This window comes from Aotus nancymaae, unplaced genomic scaffold (genome assembly GCF_030222135.1).
Source record: "Aotus nancymaae isolate 86718 unplaced genomic scaffold, 86718_ANA_hifiasm-v0.15.2.pri h1tg000016l, whole genome shotgun sequence".
NCBI lineage: Eukaryota > Metazoa > Chordata > Mammalia > Primates > Aotidae > Aotus > Aotus nancymaae.
Genome location: NW_026988428.1, coordinates 61,024,084 through 61,050,640, shown reverse-complemented (window position 1 = coordinate 61,050,640; position 26,557 = coordinate 61,024,084). Strand labels below are relative to the sequence as shown.

Sequence of the window (26,557 nt, the reverse complement as noted above, 5' to 3'; positions counted from 1 at the left end):
CAGCTTTTAACAGCTTGCTTTGGATTCCTGCATTTGCATGAGTGTTATCCATCAAAGAGCCCCTTTGTCTGCTCTTCTAATGATGCTGTTACCTAAGAGTTTCAGGAGCGCCCATTGGAATTTCACAAAGAGCCAGTCTACACCATGCAGGAGTACATATACGTCATATTCAAATTAATGAACAAGTGTATTTAGTAGTCCAATTTATTTTAAAAATTTAAGGCATACTCATTTTGTGTTGTGGCTTATAGGTGATAAGAATCACTAAGGCATATTAAAAGTTCAAACACATACTATAATTTCCTTCCCCATCAAATCCATAATTACCAATAATTTTGCAAGCAGACCCCATTTTTCAGTAATTATAAGGTCCTTACTTTTAAACTTTTAAAAGATGTGGCTAATTTATTCTTCTGCCTTATCAAATGAATTTTATCTTAAAAAAAATCCTGCTTTTTAAATCCCATTTCCTACCTTTTTATACTTCTTGACATAAAGATAAGAGCAGTGCTATTGAGTGGTAACAAACTGAGATGAGTCAGGAAATTCTGATCACCTTCCTGCCTGGGAGTGTGATAGTTGGGGATAATTTAAAAAGAATGTAGTGCTGTGTTGGGTCTTGGTAAGTCTCAGAGGCTCGTAAAATCATGGAGCCAAATAATCACTTTGACCCAAACTCATGCCGAGAAAACCATGAGCCAGAGGCACTCACTCCCTTTGGTCTATATGAGGCTGCCTTTCTTCCCTATCCTCTAACCAGTGGGAGTAATTGCATTGCCCATCTTACTTTTCAGAAAACAAACTATAAACCCCTTTCCACTTCCTTCTTGTATCTACCTTGTTTCAACCTCCTTCTTTCTGCTGTGCCTCACTGATAGCAAAAAGGTAAGACAGCTGACTGCAGATGCGTTCTCTCGTGTGGTCCAGTCCAGAGCTATTTTAATGTTGTCATTGAAGTCATGTCTCCTCTGGTCTTGGGACTCTCCAGCCCACGGGTGCCTACACCTCCTTTTTTCTTCTTCATGTGGTCACTGTTGAGCCAGGCCTTTTTCAAAAGGGATAATTGTCTCTTTTCTTTCTTTGATAATCTTTCTTAATCTTCGTCAAACTAAACAGCCAGAAATTCATTGGGAGGGTAATACTGCTGACAGAAGTCCTACAGCTTAGTCTGTTTTTTTTTTTTAAAGAAACTTTTAGGTTTCACATCCAGCAGTGCTGCTGCCTTAGTGGAGGCATTCATTCTTCGTGCTTTTATCCACCCATTCAACACATACTCATTCTGCCTTGCCAAGAGCAAGACAGATACGGTCCCTTCCAACAAAAAGTACATAAGATGTTGGTGGAGACAGACATTATGTGAGTGTTTCAATGAGTGATCGATTATACTTGTGAAAAGTGGTAGGCAGAAACCAGAGGATGTAACACAGAGACCTGGCCGAAAATGGTTGATATCACCTAAGGGCTGGCCCTGTGCTAGGCACTGTGCCATGCTATTTGCTCGCAACAACCTTTATCCTCATTTTGCAGAGGAGAAAACAGAGGCACAGAAAGTAATCCTTCCCACAGTTAGCCAGCCCAAGGGGAGCCAGGAGTTGGACCCACGTCCATGTGGCTCCAGGTCCACAGAATTAGCCCTGAGCACCATTGCCTCCCAGGAGGAACACATGACAGGGACTCAAGAGACCTCGCAGGACATCTGCTGCTCAGGCATCATGAGACAGTTACCCAGCTCAGAGGTTCTGAGTATTTCGGGGATCATGGACTCTTGAGTATTTCACAGAGTTTTGTCCCCAGAGGAATGCATATATACACAGAGGTTTACACAATCACTTAGGGATCTACTCCCCAGTCCCCACTTTATCTGCTAGAGTAAACATCTTAGCACTAGGTGCTTCTTGAGATCTTTCATTGTATGATTTAGGAAGCAGGAAAGAAACAGTAATAGAAACAAAATGCTGCAAGTACTTTCCTACAAGAAGTACAATTTATTCTTAAATTTTAAGTTTGGGCCACATACATGGAATGTGATTTTTTCTATGTGACATCATCTTTAGGAGGAAAGATTTTCAGGTAAAGATCGGCTCCTGAAAGTTATCTTTCTTTTTTAAAAACTTAGGATATAATTTCCGGCATCTAGAAAGTAACATTCCCTGCCCACAGTCCTTAACCTCTCTCTCCAGAGGGAATTACAATCCTGAATTTTGCACTTTTCATTTCCATGATTGTTGCTAGTACTTTGCTTCATATACACATATACCAGTGAATATCAAAAGTATTATTTTACGTATTTTCAAACTTTACATAAATGGTATCACTTGCTTTTTTTTCCATTTACCGTTGGGCTTTTGAGATTTATCCGTGTTGATTTATGTAGCTGTATTTCATTTATCTTAACTGCTATATAGCATATAACTATCATTATCCATTTTTCTGGGTTTGGAATTTAGGTTATTTCCACACTTTTGCTATTATAAACTATGCTGGAGTGAAATTTCTGTGCATATATTCTTGTGCAAATACGTGAAGGTTTCTTTCAGTCATAAGTGTGGAAGAGTAGTTGCTGGGTAAAGGATAGATGCACGTTCACTGCATCACATCCCAAGACACTGCTCCTGAAATGCTTCTAGCAGGAATGAGAATCACCTTTGTTTCACTTTCTGACCATCCCTTGGTAGTATCAGATGTTTAAATTTTTGCCCATCTAGTGGTTATGACTTATATCTCAGAGAATTCATAACAGAAAAAAATGTAATTATTGGATGGTTCAGCTATGAGCAATATCTTACAAGATCATAATAATGTAAATCCTTAATACCACTTCAACCAAATATTCTGAGATAAACTTATTTGGAGGGTAAGGGGTGAAGAAATGTGTGTGTGTGTGTGTGTGTGTGTGTGTGTGTTGGTGGCCATCTAAGAAAGACTCAGTTATAGTGTTATATAGTAAGTCAATACGATAAGTTTTAAAATTGAAAAAATATGTATAATTATGTTGTTTTAATAATATGGCAATAAATGTCAGAAACACAGGAGCTAAAGACTTGAGAATGATTGTTTCCAGGAAGCAGGACTTGTGGGTGGAGCAGGGTACTGCTATCTGTTGTTGCAAGTCTTGTCATTCTGTTTGACTTTGTCTTCCTTCAATTCCATACATAACAGGAGCAACGGGGCCCTCTGTCCACGCAGCCCACAGCAGCCCGGGAGCCCCCAGCCCTCCTCACTGCCAGGCCATCCTCACCGAGAGAATGGGAAGCACCAGCGTTTCCCTCACAAAGGAGCTTGGGGTGGCTGCCACTCTCCACTGCCACCAGAACCCAAGAGCAGTGGATTCCCGGTGTCCCCACCAGCTGTGTGGTCCATGATGAGGTACTGGGCTGGGTTTCTTGGTTCCTGCATGTTTTCAACGTCCAACATCACCTAGCGCAGCCTGGGATGCCTGGGGAAGTGAAGCACTGAGGCAGCACACTGTGACCTCCCTCTCTTTGTGCTTCCCTCCTTCCCTTCTTTCTGTTCCCCTTTCCCTCTTTTCCTTCCCTATGTTACAATGGATAAGGAAGGAGTAGTTAGATGAAGCAAGTGGAAGCCCTGCTGTCTGCCTGTGATGAGGTGTGGGTCTGTGCAGCTTCAGGCATCAGAAGGCACCCTTTGTTTCCTGGGGGAGGAGAGTGTTCTCCCTCCACTTCTCCTGCCTCTCTCTGCTCTTTGTGCTTGATCTGAATTTATTACAGTGCAAATATGGGAGGAAACCCAGAGGACTCTTCCTTTCTGAAATGTTTTTGAAGATGTCTGAAAATCTTTAGTGCATATGATTGTCTTTTCTTCTTTATTTTTAAATATTTTGACGTAGCCAGGAAAATTAGCATGGATTTATCAGGACAGGTGTTGCTCACTAACTTAGGTTGTCTCCAGAATAGCTCAGGCCATGTGCAAGTCAGAACATAACAGATATATGCTAAAAGATAAACTTAGGCACATTAAAAAGCTGGAGTTTATTTGAGCAGACAGTGATTAATGAATTGGGCAGCTCCAGACCTCTGAGGTTTGGGGCTCCCCTGCCGAGGCAGGAGGGAAGGTTTTTACAGGGTGAATGCAGAAGCAGAGCAAAGGAAATATTTGATTGGTTAATGGGAGCAGTATCCCTATATGGATCATTCGAGTGGAAAGTTCCTTGTTAGAGGTTAGTGGTTAAGCTTGATTTCATTTTACCATTTACACTGAGTTGGGTTTCTCTGCTTATGTAGGGATGCAGGTTGCCAGAGACGCCTCAGCCTAATGACTTCCTTATTATTTTAACATATGGAAATTCCATTCATAGGATTAGCACTTTACCACTTCAGATTGCTGTTCTTACTCTTCCGTGTAGTCCCTTAGAATTCCTTCTTTCTGTAGTCTTGGTTTTCAGTTATTCTCACCTTTGCCTGTGTTTTTTTTATCTTGCCCCGTTCATTCATTCTTTTGTTCATTCATCAATAAATATCTGGTAAGTGGCTGAAAAGTGCCAGGCATGTTCTAGGCACCAGGAGTGTCCTGGTAAATAAGAAAAATAAGGTCCTTGCTCTTGTATAGCTTTTCTTCTAGTAGAAGAAGGTAGATAATAAATAATCAACAATGAATGAACAATGTGAGTGCTAAGAAGAGAGTAAGGCAGGATGTGATGGAGAGAGATGGCTTAGCCTGAAGGCATTCGAGTTGGTTGGCCAAGGAAAGCTTCTGAATCCTCCTGAATGAGGTTAGGAGCCAGTGAAGGTGTGCAAAGATCTGGCAGAGGGTTCTGGGCTTGAGGGTTATGAGCAAATTGGGAGAAGAAGGGGCAAGGGCAAGGATTGGGCAGGGCACAGGTGAAGGGCTGTGCTGGCTGTGGAAGCAGGTTTGGATTTTATTCTGAGGGGAATGGGAAGATGTTGAAGTTTTGTTATTATTTTTTTAAGTATAGACAGGCATGATTACATTTCTTTTAAAAACGTTCCCGGCCGGGCGCGGTGGCTCAAGCCTGTAATCCCAGCACTTTGGATCCCAGTGGATCACGAGGTCAAGAGATCGAGACCATCCTGGTCAACATGGTGAAACCCCGTCTCTACTAAAAATACAAAAAATTAGCTGGGCATGGTGGTGCGTGCCTGTAATCCCAGCTACTCAGGAGGCTGAGGCAGGAGAATTGCCTGAACCCAGGAGGCGGAGGTTGCGGTGAGCCGAGATCGCGCCATTGCACTCCAGCCTGGGTAATGAGCGAAACTCCGTCTCAAAAAAAAAAAAAAAAAAAAGTTCCCTCTGGCCTCTTTGTGACGCAGGATGTTGGGGACAATCACGAAGAAGGGAAAAGGGTTAGGAGGCTTTCGTACAAGCTGAGTGAGGGAAAGGGATTCTTAGCTGAGCGTCATGGAAACTGCAATGAAGAGATGAGCTGGATTTGAGGTACACTTCGTATACAGACCCAACAGGACTTGCTAGTGTTTGTGATGCTGGGGAGAGGGGAAGGAAGGAAGCAAGGATTTCCAAGTTTCTGGCTTAACCAGGTGGGTGGATGATGGCATTAGTTACTAAGTGGAAAAATTAGGGGAGTAGTAGGTTTTCTGGAGGTTGGAGAGGGAATAAAATCACAGTAATGCAGAAATTCCTAAGGAAAAGGGAAGAGGAATAAAGGGTTAAAGCTTTGAGAAATCTTGACATTTTTGTTGAGGGCCGTGGAGGGACAGAAGGTGAAACAATTGGGGAAATTGTGAATTTTCTTAATGGAGGCTAAAGAGGCGGGGTAAAGGAGTGCAGAGATCACTGGAGACATTCAAGGTGGGACAGAGGCTAGGCTGCCACGTGACTATGAACTCGGTTGGGGCAGGTTCATGTCAGAGTGTGTCACAGATGGGTTGCCAGCTCCTGTCACAGGGTCTGGCCAATAGCACCTGCTTAAATAATTGCAACATGGATCAGTTGATGAGTGGATGATAAGGAAGTGTTGGAAATTAAGCATAGTGGAACATTTCCAATAAATTTGCCAATGAAGAAATGAGGAAAAGGTTGTTAGTGGGAGGAATGTTCATTTTTCTTTCCAGTTTTATTTTAGATTTTACGGACGTGTGTGGGTATGTGCACGCATGCACACATGTGTGTGTATTGTTAGATAACCAGCACATAACTGTTATGTGTTGCTAATTGTTTAATAACTGGCTCTCCAAAGAAAGGGACTCCTGATTTGTAGTGTTTGCTAATGTAAATACTCCCACTGTGGCTGATTTCAAGCTACGGGTGTGACTTCACTGACCATGGCGCTGTGAGGGCTGTGTCATAGCCCGCCATGATGCAGCGTTTCTATCAGATAGATGCAATAGACACAAATAACCTCAAAAGCATAGGCCATAGAAAAGTGAAGCAAAAACCAACTCAAGAATAATGAGCTTCGAGTATTTAGTACCTTGTTTAAAATATGATGTATTTAATTTTAAGTTTATGTCATTTAATTTTCAATAATGGCTGTTTTTTAAATAAGTGGCTTGTAAAATTCCTACAAATTTAATAGTCAGCTCTTCCAAACCAGTGTCAGCCAGCTCTAGCACAGCAGTGAGAAGATCCCTCAGGAGGGGGAAGAAAACTTTCTATTATCCAACTACTGTGTACCAGGAAGGGGGCCAGCACGTCGCATATGTTATCCCATGCAACCACTGTGGTATCTCTTTTAGGCTAAATATTGTAACTCCCATTGCCATAAGGAAACTGAGGCTTAGAGGTTATAAAACCTTGTCCAAGTTCACAGAGTAAGTGGTAGGGTCAAGATTGGAACCCAGGCTGTTTGACTCCTAAACTTGTGCTTTGCTCGTTTACTATGCTCTAAAGTCCAGAGTCCAGGGCGAGAGCTAAGCTTTGGGGAAGAGGCAGGGCGCCTGTATCATTTATATGTGGAGCTGGCTTCTCCATTGAACTCTCAGCAGGTACAAAGATTCTTGCAGTCACCTCTGGTTCCACAAATGAGACACCTCTTGACTTGCTTCAATATGGGTTATTGGTGATAATATATCAGGCTAGGTGACATGCTTTATAGATTACTTTTTCGTTTTTTTTAACCTCAAGTAGCAGGCTATTTTAGAAAATGCTGATTCTCACTAAGTTAATGTGTTTGTGGGCCAGATTCTCACTAAGTTAATGTGTTTGTGGGCCAGGACCATCTTCCCTCCATAGAAAGGAAAGTTGTCATATTTCTTTGCTCTTTGGGAAAAAAAAGGTGTCATACATTTGAGTATAAATTCAATTACTGTTACAATTATTTTAGAAAACTGTGCTTGTACTTTTGTCAGAAGGTGATCAGGTAAAGCAAATAAAAGTTGGAAGAGGCAACGTCATCGTAGTTCTGAAGATCAGAGCATTTCAGTCGTGGCTCCATCACTTACTTAATCCTGGACAAGTTATATGACCTCTGTGAGCCTCAGTTTTCTGATCTGTCAAAGGGGAAAATGATAGCAGCACATTACTCATACTGGGTGTCAGGACTAAAAGCATTAGTACACATACTAAGTATGTAATCGGTGCCTGGCATACCGTGGCCACTTAGCACATGGAAGCCAGCAGCATCATTATTATTAGTTTAGTATTCTGAATATTATTTTCCCCGATTGGGTTTCCGAACACCGGGATGCATGGTAAAAATGCTGAACCTGCAATATACAGGCAGAAAATGAGTTTGTTTTTGTTTTTTTTAATGGTTCAACTTCAAAACTATTAGAACATAGTCATATTGAATGCATTGGTGTGAGGTTGACAAGAATTGGGCTAAATGTTATCAGGCAAAATATTGTTTTCAGAAACTAACTAATACAGGGAAAAAAATCTAAGCCCAGGAAAAAAATCCTACTGCAGGTCATTTATTTGGTTTGCCTGTTTTTATGTGATTTAGTGATTGACTTATGGGTAGAAAGTATAATGAAAAGCCTAGAGTTGAGAGTACCTGCTCTAAAATCAGGTGACATTTTAGTTCATGCTTCTTTTACTGAATTACTCCATGAGAAATGAGAAATGTTTTATGTGTAAACACCCCCCAACATTTAAATACATCAAATTCATGCACACATGAACACACTTTCCCTTTCACATTAGAAAGCCTAGTGAATTCTAAATGAAATCCTATCTTCATTCCATATATATCAAGTATATACACACCTATACATGTATAGTCATTCTTCATAGGTACTTGACTGGTTTCATACTTAAATGACAATGGCCACAATAGATATTAAAGACAGTTCTTGGCTCAATAAATTCTTGGACGTTTCCTCTTTCCTCTGCTGCCTTCAGAGTATGGTGTGGATCATTCGTTCATTCAGTACTGTTTGCTGAGCACCTACTATGTGTCAGAAACTATTTTTGGTGCTTGGAATATGGCAGTGAAATAAAGCCCTATTCTTATCAAAGTTTGTGGGATGATTATTATGATATTTCTATATAAAATGAACTCCTTTTCTACTTTTTTTGGGCAAGTTAATGGTTAGATTTTCATTTCAGTGGCTTTTAAAAGTTTTTTTTTTCTGTAAATACCTTGCACATAGGCATGCAAATAAAAAAACTAAAACAAGTTTAGGACTAGAGAACAGTTTGGCACTAAAGTGAATTGTAAGGTAATTAAATTCAAGGGATGTAGGCAGACATGTAAATGTTTTGACCTTCAATGATAAAATGGGTAACTGATCTTTTAAGTGGCATTTTTATGTTTTATTGCTGTAGACCTTGTATTGCACTCTTTTTCCCCCAAAGTAGGAAAAGCTGTGCAAATTAAACTCCTGAGGTAGGTTTTTGAACTTTTATGCCACACGTATGATTCTATGAGTAGGGAAAATGTGTTCCAGATTATTACCAGCCTCATACCATCTTTGAGAGAAACGTAGTGAGCTAGTGATATGAGATTTGCAGGTGGTAGAACAAATCTGTGTTGAAAGCCTGCATTATTGATGAATAGGGTTCTCTTTCTCCCCCTTATACATCATATTCATTGATTGATCTCAGATGAGCCATTTTCAGTCTCATTCAGCTGCTGCTTTCAAAAATGAAACGCCTGAATAAGAGGTGTGGAGTTAACTAATGGGTCCACATAGAAAATACATGTAACGGTTAAAAGTGAAGTTTGTAGGCTCATATTTATTTAATAAATCTCACATCCCTCATTTAAAAATCTCTTAAAATATAAACCGCAGTGATGCACGTTAAAAACACAGACCACCTCATGGAAGCAGATATGAACCAAGATCTTATTTTAAAGGATCTTTGCAAATTTTTAATTGCTGCTAATAGCTTTCTCCTTGCTTTCCTTGCTTTGTGTATAGATGAGCTGGGCCACATTTTACTATAGAATTCGCTCTTCAATGGCATACATAGTGAAATCTTTAAATGTAGTTTTTAGATGACTGTGTCTAGATCACTGTGAGTTATTTTCAGGATGTAGGAGCATGATGGTGGTAGACCCAAGAAAGTAATAACTTTTAGGCTCAACTATATAATGACACTGACCAAACTAACTAGTATGATTAAAGTTATGTATTATGAAACAACTTTATAACTGTTGGTACTCAGGGTCTTATCATTCAGACATAATACCCAAATGATATCCTTCCTGATCTTTGTCCATATGCATCCCTGAGCTTTTTCCATTCTTTCTTTTTTGATTGTTTTTTGTTTCTTGTTTAATCAGGTTTTTGCGATGGAGTCTCGCTCTGTCGCCCAGGCTGGAGTGCAGTGGCGTGATCTTGACTCAGTGCAATCTTCGCCTTCTGTGTTCAAGTGATTCTCAGAATTTGACCTCAGCTTCCCAAATAGCTGGGATTACAGGTGTGCCACCACACCCAGCTAACTTTTGTAGTTTTACAAAAAGTAGAGACAGGGTTTTGCCATGTTGGCCAGGTTGGTCTTGAACTTCTGACTTCAGGTGATCTGCCCACCTCGGCCTCCCAAAGTGCTGGTATTACAAGCGGAGCCACTGTGTCTGATCCAGTTTCTTTTTAATGTAGTGAATTGACCACAGATTTTGCTAAGACCCTGTGTTCTTTGGTATTAGGTCAGGACTACAGGCACACTTAGTGAATGTTAAGGCACTGGAGAAGGGAGGTGGTTGATTACTGCAGGCAACTGACCTCCTATGGAGAAGGAAATAGTTTATTGAGAAGGGTAAATGAATGGTGGTGTTTTGCTGTAGGTGTGACAGAAATGGCGGGAAATGTATGCCAGCACTTTGAGAGGCTGAGGTGGGAGGATCACTTAAGCCCAAGAAGTTGTGGCTGTAGTGAGCCATGATCGCACCACTGCACTCCAGCCTGGGTGACAAAGCAGGACCCTGCCTCTAAAAAGAAAAAAAAAGTTAAGTAGAAAACTTATTTTCAAAAATAAACTGTGTCAGTTAGTGTCACGAGTCTTCTGAATTATGAACTGTGTTGATTGGAATAGAGTCATTACTGTGCCTTTAATGTTCTTCAGTGGATTATTTACCCAAGCTCGTTTCCCAGGTCTCATTAAAGTAGCTTTTCTCAAATACAGAACTTGCCAGAAAAGTGTTTTCTTTGGTGGCTAGAGAATTTGAAGAGAGCTTTTTGTTTTTTCTATTACTATTTCTTAGCCATTAGTTGAGAGGGATGTCATCCCTTCTGAACCAGACCCACAGTATGTGATAAAACAGAAATCATCTTTATGAGTTCATCTGAAAGCTTATTAGAACTCCACAATGGTTCCTGAACGGAGCTCAGCACTAAAATGGATCATTTCAGTAAAGTGCTTGTTGGCTTCATTCAGAAGTTAGCACTAAAAGCTGCTTCTAAATAAATCACATGCTAAGGAGGCAAAAATTCCTTTTAATTTATGGGTAGCAGTTGGTAGTTTCTAACTGCTGACAGTCCCTGGTTCATTCTGCTTCATCTTGATTGGGTATCACTTCTTGGCAATATTTGATCCCCTGTGAATTTCAGTCAGTGGATGATAAGTTCTTTCCTTTCTCAGTGTAGAGTAATCAAGCTTAGGCATCTGCCTTCCAACTGGATGCACAAGGACATATGTTGAAAGAGAACGCTATCAGAACGTAGGCATTTCTGGTTGGCATGCAATTCCATCACTGTCTCAATAGGCTGTTGAAAGAGGATCTCAGGTCTCATGGCTTTCCATCAGCTCAGCAGACACCATATGGAATACTCAACCTCTGGCCTGTGTGGGTAAGAGAGTGGCAGCTGACTTCAAGGCCACCAAACAGCTCTCTTCTTTTGCAGAACACAACTAGTGCTCTTATGGTGCTGCAGGGAGTTAGCTGCTGATATCTTCGCCCTTTTAGTTAATGCTACTGTCAACCAGTTTAATTTTGTTCTCTATCTTTTTTAATGTAACCTACTGACAGTTTGTGGAGTGATTATAATAAAAGCGGTATCAGTTCATCTTAACATTGTAAACACTCAGGGGGTATGTGAATATTTTTTCATGAGAACATTATTCTATGCCAAGTAATAGATCATTGTGGTTTCACATAATTTGGTGGGCTTTCCAGGTTGTTGCCAGGAAAATTGTCTGGCACAGGTTTTGATCTTGTGCTATGTATTGTAGACTCAATATGACAGAACCTTAAAGATAGACATGCTTAAATAAAATAGTTTTTAAAAAAATTCAAGAGGTTTGGAAGGACATTTTGTCCATCAGAAGAAAACCAGAATTTTAGAAGTGGAAATGATTTGAAAATTCTCTTAAAATTCAGAAGCAAGCATGATGATCATGATTTTCATCATGGTCCACATTGTGAGTACCACTATAGCACTCCCAGTGGCCAGGACCCATGCTTCAAATTTTACAGACGGCTTACAATTTTAATTCTTACAAAACCTATGAGGTTGGCAGTGTACATTACCAGTAAAGAACATGGACTCCTACCAGAGCGCCTGGGTTCTAATTCTGCTCCCACTGCTTACCAGGCATATGATCTTTTGCAGTTTGCTTACACTGTCTGTGTCTCAGTTTCCTTGTGTGTACCATGGCCTATCCCATGAGATTATTGTGAAAAACAAATGAGGTAGTACATAAAACAGCTTACAATAGCTCTTAATTGTGGATTTTCATAAATGGTAGTGCTAGCATTTAACTCCTCTCTCCCATGTTTATTTTATGCCAAAGCCAATGCGGAAGAATTACTGTTTAGAAAGCTTTTCTTTTTACAGCATTCACCTTTTCTTTGCTGTGTCAATGAAGGAAAGTTGTATAGTGTTGGTTTGACTTTATGGTATTTGGTTACTTTACCTCATTTTATGAGCTTACAAGATTTTAGAGGGAAATAGATTATAAGAGAAAAACATTCCTATCCTTTAAAGGTTAACAGGATAATAGAATCTTTACAATAATACTTAATTCTTAACTGATGAATGCCATCCTTGTTATAAGATGTCTCAAAAGGCACACAGAGTTGTTCTTAGTTTCTGAGACTAACAGCTGATCTTTTAAAATAATTTTTGATGTATGTCGAATGACGATCACTTCAATAAACAAATCATTAGGTTGAAAAGCAAATTATAAAGACTTATTTTACTAGCTTTTTAGATAGATGACCTTATAGTCATATGGGAGGATGTGTTTCATTTTGTAGGTTTTTGAATTTTTGATACTATTTATATTATTCAAGCTATGATCTTTATAACTTTATATATAAGCTTAAAAATGCGTATTGATTTTGAAGTCAGCCTAAGCTACAGTCTTCATTAGTGATTTGTCATTAAAGATTTGCCCTTAATGATTTAACCTATATAAGTATTGGTAAAATGAATGTAAGTATAGATTTTTAAGAGGTGAAGGCAATTAATATATATAATTTGGAAAAATAAAGAATACAACCAAACCTAAGCAGCCAGCCAGAGTTGGATGGCAGAAATGAATAATGTTTGTGTCTTTTGTTAAGAGCTAGACATGCTCTAGGTACCTAATCAAAAACCAATATATTTCATTGTTTGAGTTACACAGTAGAGCTTTTGGTTCCTGACAGTTAAGTCTTTATCAGAGATTTTTTTTTTCAGTTTTCATTTGGCTTCCTTAAGTAATTTTTCTTTGTGATTATGAAAGGAGTGTGACTGTGTGAAAGAAATGATGATCCACACTGCAATTATGATGAAAAAAAGCTTTGATTTTAAAAAGTGGTCTCTTTCATGATAAAACTTCAGTTTGACTTGGCATGCAGAGTCAGAGAGAGATTGTGCATTTATCCCCAATATAATTTGTTTCTCCTTTCTTTATAACTGCCAAGGTTATAAAGGTAAATCATTCAGATAAGTCAAAATTGGGTACCAATCTCCAGATATTTTTAAGCAGAAAATGTAGATGTGATCGTGGTTGATGACGAAGAGAACAGAATGTCTTGAGCATAAAAACTCTTTTCATTGTCTCTCCTTATTGTTTTTGAAAAACCTGAACGATAGAGAGTCACTGATTAGTTTTGGAGTGTATCAATGTGTTTTCTTTTGCAGAGAACAGCTATTTCTCAGGTTGTGCTAGAGACAAAGAAATGAGAGACAGCACAGGGTAGTGCAAGAAGCCTGGCCGGTGGGAAAACTGGGTCCTACTTGAATTTTGATTTGCAATGTCCCTTGAGCCAATTACTTTCGCTCTCTGGATCTTGGTTTTTCTTATCCATGAAGTGACACATAGGAGACAAGCTGGTTGATCTCATGTCATTTGCTACTCTCTGGAAAGTCTATTATCTTCAAACTCTTAGGAACTGTACTGTCAATTTTCTTCTTCTTTTTAAATGACCATACTCCATTGGCCTGTGTGTAGTTAGAAACTGTGTGAGAGTTAGAGGTTGACCTAAAATGAGATACCATAATGAGAGACTCTTGTGGCTACACAGACTTTGGAGAAAATTTTGCTAGTATTCATTTTGTCATTTTTCTCTTTTCCTTTTCCATTGTTAATTTTTGGCTACTTAAGTCCTTGGAACTTAGCTCAAATGCATTGATGGAAAATGTCAATATTTAAAAAAGATTAAGCTCTCCCTTGCATGTATTTTGCCTTTAATAATTATAATGTAGTAAAGTTGTACATTGGTAAAGTAATATTTAAAATGTGTTTTTATGATATATTTAATACACATTTATTAAACACTTACTTTATATCTGTGTGTATATATATCTATATGTAAAAGGGAGTTTATGAATGTTAACTTACATGATCACAATGTCCCACAATAGGCTGTCTGCAAGCTGAGAAGCAAGGAGAGCCAGTCCAAGTCCCAAAACTGAAAAACTTGGAGTCTGATGTTTGAGGGCAGGAAGCATCCAATATGAGAGAAAGATGTAGCCTGGGAGGCTAGGCTTGTCCCTCTTTTTCACGTTTTTCTGCCTGCTTTGTATTCACTGGAAACTGATTAGATTGTGTCCACCAGATTAAGGGTGGATCTGCCTTCTCCAGCCCACTGACTCAAAGATTAATCTCTTTTGGCAACACCCTCACAGACATGCCAAGGTTTAATACTTAGTATCTTTTAATCCAATCAAGTATTAACCATCACAAACACTCAGCATTAACCATCACAAACGCCATCTCCTCAAATTTTTTTTTTTAAATGGGCTGGCCATGGTGGTGCACACTTGTGGTTTCAGCTACTTGGGAGGCTGAGGCAAGAGGATCACTTGAGCCCAGGAATTCCTGGCTGGAGTAAGCTGTGATGACACCACTGCACTCCAGCCTGGGTAACAGTGTGAGACCTCATCATTTAAAAATAAATAGAGAAAGAACGATGGAGGCTGGGTGCAGTGGCTCACACCTGTAATCCCAGCACTTTGGGGAGCCAAGGCGAGCAGATCATGAGATTAAGAGTTCAAGATCAGTCTGGCCAACATGGTGAAACCCCATCTCTACTAAGAATACAAAAATTAGCTGGGTGTGGTGGCACATGACTAATCCCAGCTATTTAGGTGGCTGAGGCAAGAGAATCGCTTGAAGGGAGGTGGAGGTTGCAGTGAGCCAAGAGCGCATCACTGCACTCCAGCCTGGGTGACAGAGTGAGACTCCGTCTCAAAAAAAATAAGATGGAATTTTCTTAATTTGATGAGTGCAGGACTGCCTCGGTTCCAGTTTCATACAATCTCTCTATTCAATTCTCTGTAAGAGATAGAATAGAATTACTGTGCCCTGACTCAAAATTTTCAAAAAAGAGACTGGTTGGCCCAGCATGGATTAGCTTAAATCTTGGTGGGGAAGTCACACAAATAAAAAGATAATTTCACTCGGGATGGCAAGTACAATGCTAGAAGTATATACACAGAATTATGGGATCACAGGAGAGGTGACCTTAGCCAGCTTGGCAAGTTTGGCTCAAGCTGAGTCTTAACAGATGAGACAATGACAGTCTCTCCAGGCAGAAAGCATAGCTTGGGCAAAGACACAGAGGGGTGCAACTGCAGAATGCCTCTGTGTACGTGTGTGTGTGTGTGTGTGTGTGTGTGTGTGTGTGTGTGTACATGAATTCATGCAACTAGGAGCAGCTCAGGGCGTGAGCAGTGGGAGATGAGGTTGGGAAGGTAGGCAGGAGTCCTGTCATGGAGGAACTTGGGAGTGAAGCAGATGAAGGTTAATAGGGTGGTGGCATGTTCATCTGAATTAGATTCCTATGTAGGAAAGTCTGATCATGAGGCCTGAAGGAACCTGCGATTTAAATGTGAAGATGAGCAAATTCAGAACATTTGATGTTGTTATATTTTTGAGAATGATAAAATGATACTTCTGAGATTTTTATCGTAATTGAATCCTGCATATTTGTGAAAGCTCAATATTTTGTTTGTTGAAGTTGTCTCATATAAAAAATTTCTTTGCCCAGTTTTGAAGTTTTGTAGAGTTTTCACATTGAAGAAAAAGTAACAGGAGGCTTGCTGGTGCATTTGTTTTCTTAGCCCACGATAGAGGGCAACTGTGTCATGTATCCATACCTGTTAATTGGCTTGAGTCTTCTCAATTGATGATTGTCTTCTAAAGAGCAGAAAATAATGGCTACTTCACAAGGTTGACTGTCCATTTCTATTATTCATTCAGTTTGCTGAGTTTATCATTTTGATCTCCGGTTTCTGACTAAAGTCATCATTTTTTCTTACGTGTGTTGTGTCCAAGCAGCTGTTGTATTTTGTACGAGAGCAGATAGATAATTGCTTTTCTTCTTGGCAAAGAAAATGAGCAGATGTGAAGTAAATATCTTTTTCTGGCTTGATCAGTTGGAAGCTCTGCAACTTAATATTGACTGCATTTTCCTAAGTGATATAGCAAGTGCAGCTCAATGTCAGACTATAGCTATTAGCTGCCAGGCATTCACTTTGGCCAAGGTAAATTCTGATCAACTCTGTGTGTCAGACTCCTAGTTTTTAGAGCTTGAAGAGTAAGAAGCAAAGTTCAGTATTCACATAAGGAAAATAGTATGTTGACTAGAGGGGCCCTGTTGATGCAATTTTTCCCAAAAAGTGATTTTAGAATTTTCTTCGTTGTTTACATTTAACAACAATGAAGTAGTGGCATGCTCAGGGATTAGGTACATGGATTCTGGAGTCACATAAGTGGGTTTAAGTACACGATTTTTCACTTAGTAGCAGTAAAAAGTTGAATTTACTAATTTCCAGACCTGTAAAATAATAATAATTGGTAACAATTTAGTAAATGATGTGATCTATGTAAAGACTCTAGCATGGGGCCCAGTACAACACGAGCACCCAATTAGCACCTACTGTTGTACCCTAATCTGAAGATAGGCAGGCTTCCTACAGTTGGGGGACAAAGGGGATGGATAATAAGTTGCCTGTTTAGTACATCTGTGGTGCTACTTTTCAATGTCTTGCAAGATTGGCTTCATTATTCATGATCTCTTTCCCGTTGGAAAGGAAAAGGGAGCCACTATGGAGCGCCTATTATAAGCCAGGAGGTAAGCATGGTTCAGCTCATTAACCGTCACCACGTCCTTGGGAAGTAGGTCTTCCCACATGTGGAAGGCAAGGCTTGGGGAGCTCAAATCATTTGCTTAGCAGGACATAGCTGGAGAGTGGAAGACCCAGGATGTGAACCCATGTCCATCTGATTCCACTGTCTAGGCTTCCCAGGCTACCGAGGTAAAGCCCTTACAGTGTTTTCTGGAGACATTTAGGAGCAACTTCTAGAAAGAACTGTTGAGAAAAGCAGAATTCTCCTGGGAGCAGGAATCTTTCCCTTTTTCCCTGAGTGGCTATCACCTGTTTTGCATGACGGGTGCTGGTGCTCTGCTTGGCTCTGAGCGATGGCATCATCGTGTTGGAGAGAAATAGGATGTCTCTGTTCAGAGCACCCAGCTCAGCACTTTTCAGAAAGTCTTTCTTCACCTTAAAGTGAAATGTCGGATGCGATGCATTTCATCTGTGAGCGATATTTAAATACAGTTTTTAAAAAGCTCTCTGAAGCAGCAGTGAGCCAGCTGTTGAGGGATAGAGGCAATCCTATGCTTCTGATTATTCTGTCTGCTGAGTGTTATGTTGGATGGTTGTTCTGCTCTTTGGTGGAACTTCTTGCGTGTGACATTTCTGAGACGTGGATTGTATGTGTATGTGTGTATCTGGTTAAGTTTTGCTTTGTGGACATTTCAAAGTTAATGCACATCTGTGCAAGCCTTTGCTGTGGGCATGCCAGCACAGTGTTGCATGTAGTCACAGTGGCACACTAGTGAGTCACTAGCTTTTTATTTTTGTTTTTTAAGAGAGTGAATTTAAGTAAGGAAAAGGTTGCTTTTCTTTATTTCTCCTTTTTCTGTTTTGAAGAAATTTAAATTGTTCAAGGGAGTATAAAAAATAATGTAAAAACATCCATATTTCTATTGAGTCATATTTTTTCCAGTTTTTTTTATTTTATTTTATTTTTGCTTTACCTAAGGAGTGAAACTACTGCTAGAGCTCAAGTCTACCTTAACATAGCCTTTGGTCCCATTGCCTTTGCTGTCTCATTAGGGGCAAAATGCCTGTCCTGGGATTTCTGTATATTGGCTGCTTTCTAAGGCCATAATGATCTCATGTAAATTATGCTTCACCCTTGTCATACAGTTGATTTCCCCAGAGAGAATGCATTGGAAGATCTCTGTGGCCAGGAAGAAAATGTACCCACAGGAATCCTCAGGTGTCCCCTTGTCTTAATCTCCTTAACCTATAGTCTTAATAGACCCATGGAGAATCTATGAATCCAAAATAACCCAGAGAGAACTACTTTTCGAAAGCCTCAAATTACGCAAGGCTGACTCAGAGATTTGTCCTCTTTACTCGTACTGTACTTTGTACTTTGTTTTCACCTGCAGCAACGCCTGCTGTACAGTTGATGCTCAGCCAGAGGTAGCTGTATGTGGCCCTCTCGACCTCCTGATTGGTCATGAAGTGGCATCTGCACCAACAGTGACTCTTAGCAATACCCAGTGCACATCGTGAGTCTTTGCACGCAAGTTACAAATACAGTCTTCCTTCCATGCCTATTGACATTTGTGCTAAAGTGTTTTATGAAGTGGTCCTGCTTCAATGAGTATACTTTCAAAAGAATTTATTAAACACCTGTTACATGATGAGGTAATAGTTCTCTTACTGTCTAGAATCCTGGATTCCAATAAATAATTCTCCAGAATATATTGAGCATAATTAGTAATATAGCTGATATTTATTGAGTGACTACTATATTTGCCTACTGTTTTAAACACTTTGCATAATTTAACTCACTTAATCCTTATAACAACTCTGTATGCTTGGTGCCATTCTTATCCACATTTTACAGCTTCAATGATGGAGCCATGGGGAAGATAAGTAATCTGCCCTGCTAAACTGCAGCTAATAGCAGAGAACCTGGAAATCAGGCCCCTGCAGCATGGCTCCTGAGTCTTAATTCACTATGTATTTCCTCTGCAAACAGAAAGCTTGTTTTGATGGGAAATCTCATAACTTCAAAAAGTGATCAGGTTAGGGATGGCACCTACTTAAAGAATGCTGAGGATTCTGTGTCTTCATGAGGGTCTATGTTCTGAATGTGTGTTGCTGTTTTCCTCTATCATGGGCTTTACCTCTGCTCTCCTAATCTAGATTCGGCTTAGTTCTGGGGTTGAATGTGGAAATGGTTGGTATGTGATTAGTTGTTTAACAGTTAGATATTTGTAACTAGCACAGAAGTTAATGCTTATAACAGAAGCCAGATACTAGTGAGAAACAGAGTTCACACACACAGATTCTGCAAGTTATGTTCTGACCGTATTTATACAGAGTTAGAATAGGCCTGGCAATCCCAGGTAATCAGTTTAATCAGTTAAAAGTGGCAAAGATTGTCTTGAAGCCGAAGGAGTCCTGCCTCCTGGAAATATTTACTATAACAGATTCTGTTCTAAAAGGCAGAAGAAGAAAATAAAAACTCCAAATAACCAATTACTGAAATTAAAGCAAAATTAAGTTATATTTTTTTAATGAGCTTTGTGAAAAATTGCTAGTGGCAGCCCAATATGAAAGGCATGAGAAATGTGGCATATTCTTAAGGTATTTTGCTCAAGTATTTTAAAACTGTGATTCTATATGTGGATCTATCTATGTCTATATCTAGACATCCCCCGTTTAGTTTGTAGAACTGTCAAAATAACTTATGATCTTCTGGCTTATGGGCACAGGTTACCCACCTGCTTACTGTGGCAGCCCAAAGGGTGTGCCAAATGGTGGGATATGCAGGGAGAAGGACTGGTATCCTGGGAAGGGTCAGAAGTTCATCCATATGAGGAGTTCTTGTGTCTCCTAGAACCCACTTGAAAAAAACCAGAGCATGCCAGTTATTCTTCAGGTTAGTAAATGCATGTGGCCTTTATTAGAGACAGCAAACTCAGCAGGGTATTTCAGGAGAAATAAATTATCCCTGTGAATAATTTGTACTTTCCTGGAAATTAAGAGACGTGGAAATGTAAGAAGACAAAAGGCAGCATTGGATTAGGAAGAAGGGAATCATAGTTTAAGTAGATGCCTTTTGTCTGCTCAGTGGGAAAGCAGTGTGCCAACATCTATTTTAGGACACATTCTGTACCTGGGCAAAGTAAAAGGGAATGGGGATTTTTGCATTATGAAAAGGCACAAAGACCTAAGCAGTAATATCAGAAGGAAGACATTTTCCCCCGTAAAGTCTTGGATGTAGATCTTCAAAGAAAAACAGATCAACAACTTCAAGTGCATTAATGTGTTGTGGAAACTGCCATGAAAAAATAATGGCCTTGCATTGTCAAAGCAAAGACGTGGGAAGCTTCGCAAGTAAAACAGTAAGATGAGCAGAGCAATATTGAAACCAGGGAAGAAAAGAGCATGATGTGTTGAGTTCAGAAACATTATTGACGGCACAGAAATGGAGAGAAAGACTGATGAGTGAATAGAGAAGTAGCTTATAAGAGATTCAATCTCAAACTGAGGCCTAAAGCCAAATTGATTGCAAATTTTGTCAGGTTGCAGCTAGGAGAGCGACAAGTCAGAATGTATTCAGAAGATGAAAATTTTTGTCAAAAGCTGTTAATTCTAGAAGGAATACTGGAGATAAGAGTGCGGTGAACAGCTGGCACCTTAGCCTGACTTTTGCAGCCTCCCTATGTCACTAAAATGGCGTCAGCTCTTTGGTGTTCAGCATAAAAATAATGTGATAATAAGTAAACAACATTTTAGAGGATATTAAGGATTTCCCTTGATTATGGCTTTTATTTCAACCAAGGGCATTCTCATAGGTGATTCAGTTACATCAGGGAGGCCCTAGGCCTAGGCCTGACCCATGCAGTTACTCCCTTGGGATTCTGAGAAGGTGGGGAAGGAGGAGATGAAGAAGACTCTGTGGGGTCAGACTGCCTGTTTCCACCACCCACACCATCTGGGACTCGGCAAGTTACTTAACCTTTCTAGACCTCAGTTTCATTATAGGGAAAATGGGACTCATGCAGCATCTCTCTCATAGGATTGTTATGATGATTAAAGTAGATAATGCCCAGGGCCTGACATCTCATGTTTCATGTTTTGCATGGGGGAAATAGTTCAGAGACAATAACTTGTCAGGAGTAACACATGCAGTCACTATTTAAATCCAGGTCTTTGTTGACCCAAGTCCATGTTCACTTCACTGGGAAGCTCAGCCTATATAAGAGAAGGTACTGAAGCATTGTTGGGAATCTCCAGCTTCATCCCGGAGGCCCTTGGGCATAATGAAATTATGTGGATAAGAAACCAGTTCCAATCTGTGCTGATGGACTGACTTTAAATGGTATGAGAAGCCTGCATAAAGGGGAGGTGGGGAATGTGGCCTTCTCCCTCTGGACACAATGATGGGCATTGTTTGCCAGAAGAGTGATTTGTCATGTCATTCTGCACCAAGATCCCTTTAATGATGACAAAAGTACACCCAAACCCCTCGGCATGGCTAATAACACGGCAGACTAATTTTTTTTTTAATTTTAATATGCCGAACACTATGATAAGTGTTTTGCTGTTTAATATGTAAAGAATCTCTTTTGAGATCAGTGCTGTTATTATCAACATTTTATGGATATGGAAATCCAGGCTAGTAAGTAGTGGGACGAGGTCTACAATGGGGATTTGTCTGGCCTTCGAGGGAGTCTCTGAATGATGCTCTCATGGCGTCCTTTCTCTTGGTGTTCGTAAGCTGATTGGCTTCCAGCCTGTCTGATTATCCTTGTCTCCCAATGCTTTCCTACTGGAAGGGCTCACTGCAGTCAAATGGCTCTCCTCATTCCCACTGAAATATACATTATGTTTCTGGTTGCCATGGTTTTCTTTTCTTGTCATCCACCTCTGTACCTTCACCTTTTCCACTCACTCAGTAATGTCTTCCTGTCTAAAGTCAGTCCTTTGAATACTCTTTCCTGAGCGCCAGCCTAGACTGGCATCCCCTTATCCTAAGGCCCAGTGAATTTAGTATTGCTTTACTGATTTTGCAATTATCATTTGCTACCATGTAACCTTTATTAGTGTGCCCTTTTCAAAAACGTTTTGAAATCTTTATAGTGTCTTTTTAAAAAAAAGTTATAACAGTGCTTAATACTGTGTATTATACATAATTTATATGGAGTAAATATTCAACTGACTAATTTCAGGATAAGAATGTTCTAATCAAAAGAAATAATCATAATACATATCTTTGTTTATAGGAATGGAAGTAAAGTTGTTTGAATATTATAGGAGAGAAAAAGGAATGAGCAGAAGAAAACAGTAGCCAAGAAAAACTGAATAGTAATGGAAAGAATACAGAACCATATGGGAATTGATATTCTGGGTTGGAAGAATTAGGTCAGTTGTGTGCCAAAAATCTTTAAGTGTGTAATAAAAAGTGGTAACTACAATAACTAGAAAAATCTGTGTACATTTGGATAGGCATCTAGCAGTATTTCATTTCCTCGTTTTGTATTTAAGTGGATCCAAAGTGTGAACATTTTTTATATATTGATACTACTTGCTTATCTGATTTAATTCAAGTAAATGAGAAGAGGTAATAAAATTAATGTTAATTTCAGAGACTTTATTCATTTATTACATTTTCCCATAGTACTATTTGACCCATTTATGCCTATTGTTCCAATATCGGAACACTAACCATGTGGGAGTTATTTATATCCTACTGCTCAAGGTCATTGCCAAAGTCTGATTGCAAAAATTCAAGAAATTGCAACCTCAGGCATAAATGGGCTAGAAGGGAGCAGACAGTTCCTGAACAGTTTCTTTTCTTCTAAGAGCTTAAAGTTTGCTCTCTGCAGCTTTGCTGTTATGTTGTTTAGTATCCAGTTTGCAGCCGGGAACAGTGGGCATGTAATCGCAGCACTGTGGGAAGCCAAGGTGGGTAAATCACTTGAGACCAGGAGTTTGAGACCAACCTGACCAATCTGATGAAACCCTGTCTCTGCTAAAAATAGAAAAATTAGCCAGGCATGGTGGCAGGAACCTGTAATACCAGCTCCTCTGGAGGCAGAGGCAGGAGAATTGTTTGAACCTGGGAGGCAGAAGTTGCAGTGAGCCGAGATTGCACCACTGCACTCCAGCCTTTTTTTATTTAAATAAATAAACAAAATAAAATCCACTTTGCTAGGCTTTTAGATTATTATCAACCCATTTCTTTGCTGAATTAAAATCTCTTTTAGTAAGAACTCAAGTTCATGGACAGAAAACTGCAGAAAATAGATTATTGTTCATTTGACTCCATGACTTCTTTCAAATTCCAATTTACAACGTTCCTCAAGAAAATATAGTACCACTCCTGTTCAACTTAATGGTAATAGAATGATCCTTGCAAGGGAACCGACTATGACTTGCATAAAACAGGGATTTAAAAAAACTCAAGCTTAGTACTAACAAACACTACAAAAATACAGCAATGTGAGGGCCTTTTGAACAAATGCTGAGTGAAATTTTCCATTTTGATTCCTCCTCGTTTTATACCCTAACTGAATTAGTACTATGTTGAGAGTGAAGATTTTGGAACCTAAGAGTTGTTATTATTACTGAGTTTCCTGGCTTTTATTCTAATTGAGAATAGCTGAGAAAAGAGCAGGTGAAACCTTTGTTGGCATCAGGAAATAATTAAATTGTCTTACTGCTAGTAGACACCGTCCTCACTGCAAATGACAATGCTGTCATCCTCTGGCGATCCTTCTCAGGGATGGTTCTAAATGTAGATTCTCTGCTTTCTTACAGTAAATCTGACTTTTGGAGAAGGAAGAGTGGGAGAAAAGGATCAGTAGCATCTCCTGGTCTCTAGGCATGAGTATTATTTTGATGAAACTTTCAAGCAGGAAAGATGACCTTGCAAAGCCCCAACTCGGAATTTTAAGTGACACATATTCCTAATAAGACATTTAGCTTAACCTGTCTGCCTCCTAAGAGATGTGGCAGTTTTCCAGGAAATTCATGTTTTAAAAAAGCACAAGCAAGAATATTGATGTGTGTGGTATAGTTCTTTGGCAAATTGTGGGAGTTATGCTGCATGCAGGGGTTTGATCTGTCAGAAAAGTCACAAAACTCACCTTCCTGTGTTTACTTTTTAAATCTAACTTTCTCATGTAAAATATTTTCAAAGTCCTTGAGTTTGTTAAATGAAAATGAGTAGATTTGGATTCAAGTCTATGTGCTGCTTGTGCAACTGCACCCTTCTGCAAAGGTTCGGAGTCTCTTGTGTGGCTTTCTTCCCCCCATTTCTTGCTCTTGTTGGCATAGCTGCTATATGGAATCGGCAGGTCTTGCTCTAAGTAAGCACTTAGTAAGTGCTTATAAGTAAGCATTGTAAGTGCTTAGTAAGCACTTCTGATTCATGGTTGAGGAAAAGTTTTAATGAGAAGAGGAAGTTATATTTATCCTTTTGTAGAAGGGTGTCTGCTCTGTACCAGACACGGTGTTAAGTCTGCACATGAATTCCGTGAGTGCAGAGATCTTGTCTTTTTATTTTACCTTTGTGTCCTCAGCATCTAGAATAGTATCTGGCACGTAGTACACGTGCGGAAAATACTTCTTGGGTGAATGGAAGGAGACATAGCGACTCACAGGAGGAAAGAGATGGCACATTCAAATTAGGATCATCGGAGGGGGATTATCCGCAAAGGGACTGTTTACACCAGTGAGGGCGCTGCCCATGGTAGTCACAGCAGAGGAACTGTTATCACCCATAACCTGGGAAGCGAATGTCCCGCACAAGTCATCGTGACAGGAACCTTTGGTCCAGGCACCAGTCAGCCTGAGGTGACCCGGCAGTGACAGAGCCTGGCCAAGAAACACCCTGAATTCTCTTCCTCCTGTCATCTGCTCTCAGGCCAAGTTCTCCCTCGTGCATGAAACTAGAAAGCAGAAGGTAGGGAAGTTTGCTGATGTGACCACACAGGCTGGCCTTCTCATAAGGAACAGAGTGGAGATTGCATCTGGAGCACGAACTGGAGAGATCCAGAAGACACAGGAAATTCTCTGCCTCCAAGGAGCTCCCCATCTAGTAGGAAGACAGTAGAGTGAGCAGATATTCCAAATTATTGAGAACCCTCACAAGAACCCTATGAGAGAGGTTATCGTGATGTCCGTACAGAGCGAAGCTGAGAGACAGAGTTTAAGGCATTTGCCTAGGTCAGAGTTGGGAAGTAAATGAGTTGAGATTTGAACATGAGGACTTTGTCTCCAGAGTCTGTGCTTTGCTAGATTAGAAGAGTTAACCTGTGGTTTAGAGCAGTGCTTTTTAAGCCTTCATGGGCATGGGAATTTTCTGGGGATGTTGTTTCAAAATAATTCCTGGTTCAGCAGGCCTGAGGCAGGTCTGAGAGCTGGCATTTCTACCAAATGCTGTTCATCTGCTTTGTGTGGTGAGGGATAGAGGATTCAGATTAGAAATGTGGGGTCTGCGTCCTAAGGATAAGACCTAGGTAGTCATTCCCTTCCCTGATGTGTGAAATGAGCAGGTTGGTTGATTTTTAAGGTCTATTCAAGCTTGTAAACCCTGCACTCCCTGGCTTCACACATGTGAGCGGCTCCCTTTAGCTGTCATTGGCGTTTCCCTGGCTATGACTGTCCAGAAGGCTCCGGGGAGGGAAGCTGGTGTGCGCGTCCTCTTCCTCCCCACGTGCTGAATTCAGATCACAGCTCCTCAGCTTCTGGACTGACGGGGTGTACCCTGCTGTCAGCTGTTTCCTGCCAAGTCTGAGATCTCTCAGCATCTGGCTCCACTCCCTTCTGCCCCATGGATCCTCACTCCCTGTCACAGTGGATTAGGGCACTGGCTCTAACAATGGAAACCAATGCTCAAGGTGCCACATTATGTCATTTATTTTGCATACTATAATTTCAGCCAAAAGTTGTAATATTGGTGTGCATTGCAATAAAGCTCCTACTTTTTCAAAAGGGGTTTCTACTATTGGACATGTAGAAGATACTTAATGTTGTATGGCCAGTCAATGCTTTGCTTAAAACTCCTACTTCTTAAATTAGCTGGGCATGGTGGTGCACACCTGTAGTCCCAGCTACTTGGGAAGCTAGTGGGAGGACAGCAGAGCTCCGGAGTTCATGGCAATAGTGAGCTATGATTGTGCCAGTGCACTCTAGCCTGCTCAATAGCGAGACCCTGTCTTGAAAACACAACACAACACAACACAACAAAAAACTTCTGTCTCCCAAATTCATTCTCCTTTTGCTGTAACTACAGAATGCCATTGCTTCCCTGAATGCCTGTCAATGGGAAGGAAAAAAATAAATCCTCTTAATATTTGACATTCAAAATTTATTTCAGGGTTTTGGTCTCCCAAGTTCCCATACTTTCTCTCTGAGTTGGGGGCTCCTGCATCACTGTAATCCGTAGCTGTACATGCAGTATGCAAATGTCTTTGACTCTGTATTTCAGAAAATCAGCCTGGGACCACAATACTGAGCTTTTCTTTGTCTTTTTCTTTTTGCTTTGATCATACAGTGCTATCGCACAGGCTCAGTAAATTACACATCGAATCTTACCAGATGCAGAGCTCCTGAGACATTATGTGTTATGGTTTTTGTATTGTATTTTGACATTTTGGGCTGTTTATTTAATAATTGCATTTGATGATGCTCTCAGCCTCATCAGG

General features: G+C 40.1%; 1 protein-coding gene across 2 annotated transcripts in view; it reads left to right on the top strand.

Annotated features, from left to right (window-relative positions):
* TMTC1 (transmembrane O-mannosyltransferase targeting cadherins 1) overlaps positions 1–26,557 on the top strand; it is a 267,680-nt gene that overhangs the window by 31,424 nt on the left and 209,699 nt on the right. For both annotated transcript variants that reach the window (XM_064377400.1, XM_012474263.3), the window contains exon 5: positions 3,160–3,366. In XM_064377400.1, the coding sequence (XP_064233470.1) occupies positions 3,160–3,366 (207 nt within the window). The remainder of the gene's footprint in view (positions 1–3,159; positions 3,367–26,557) is intronic.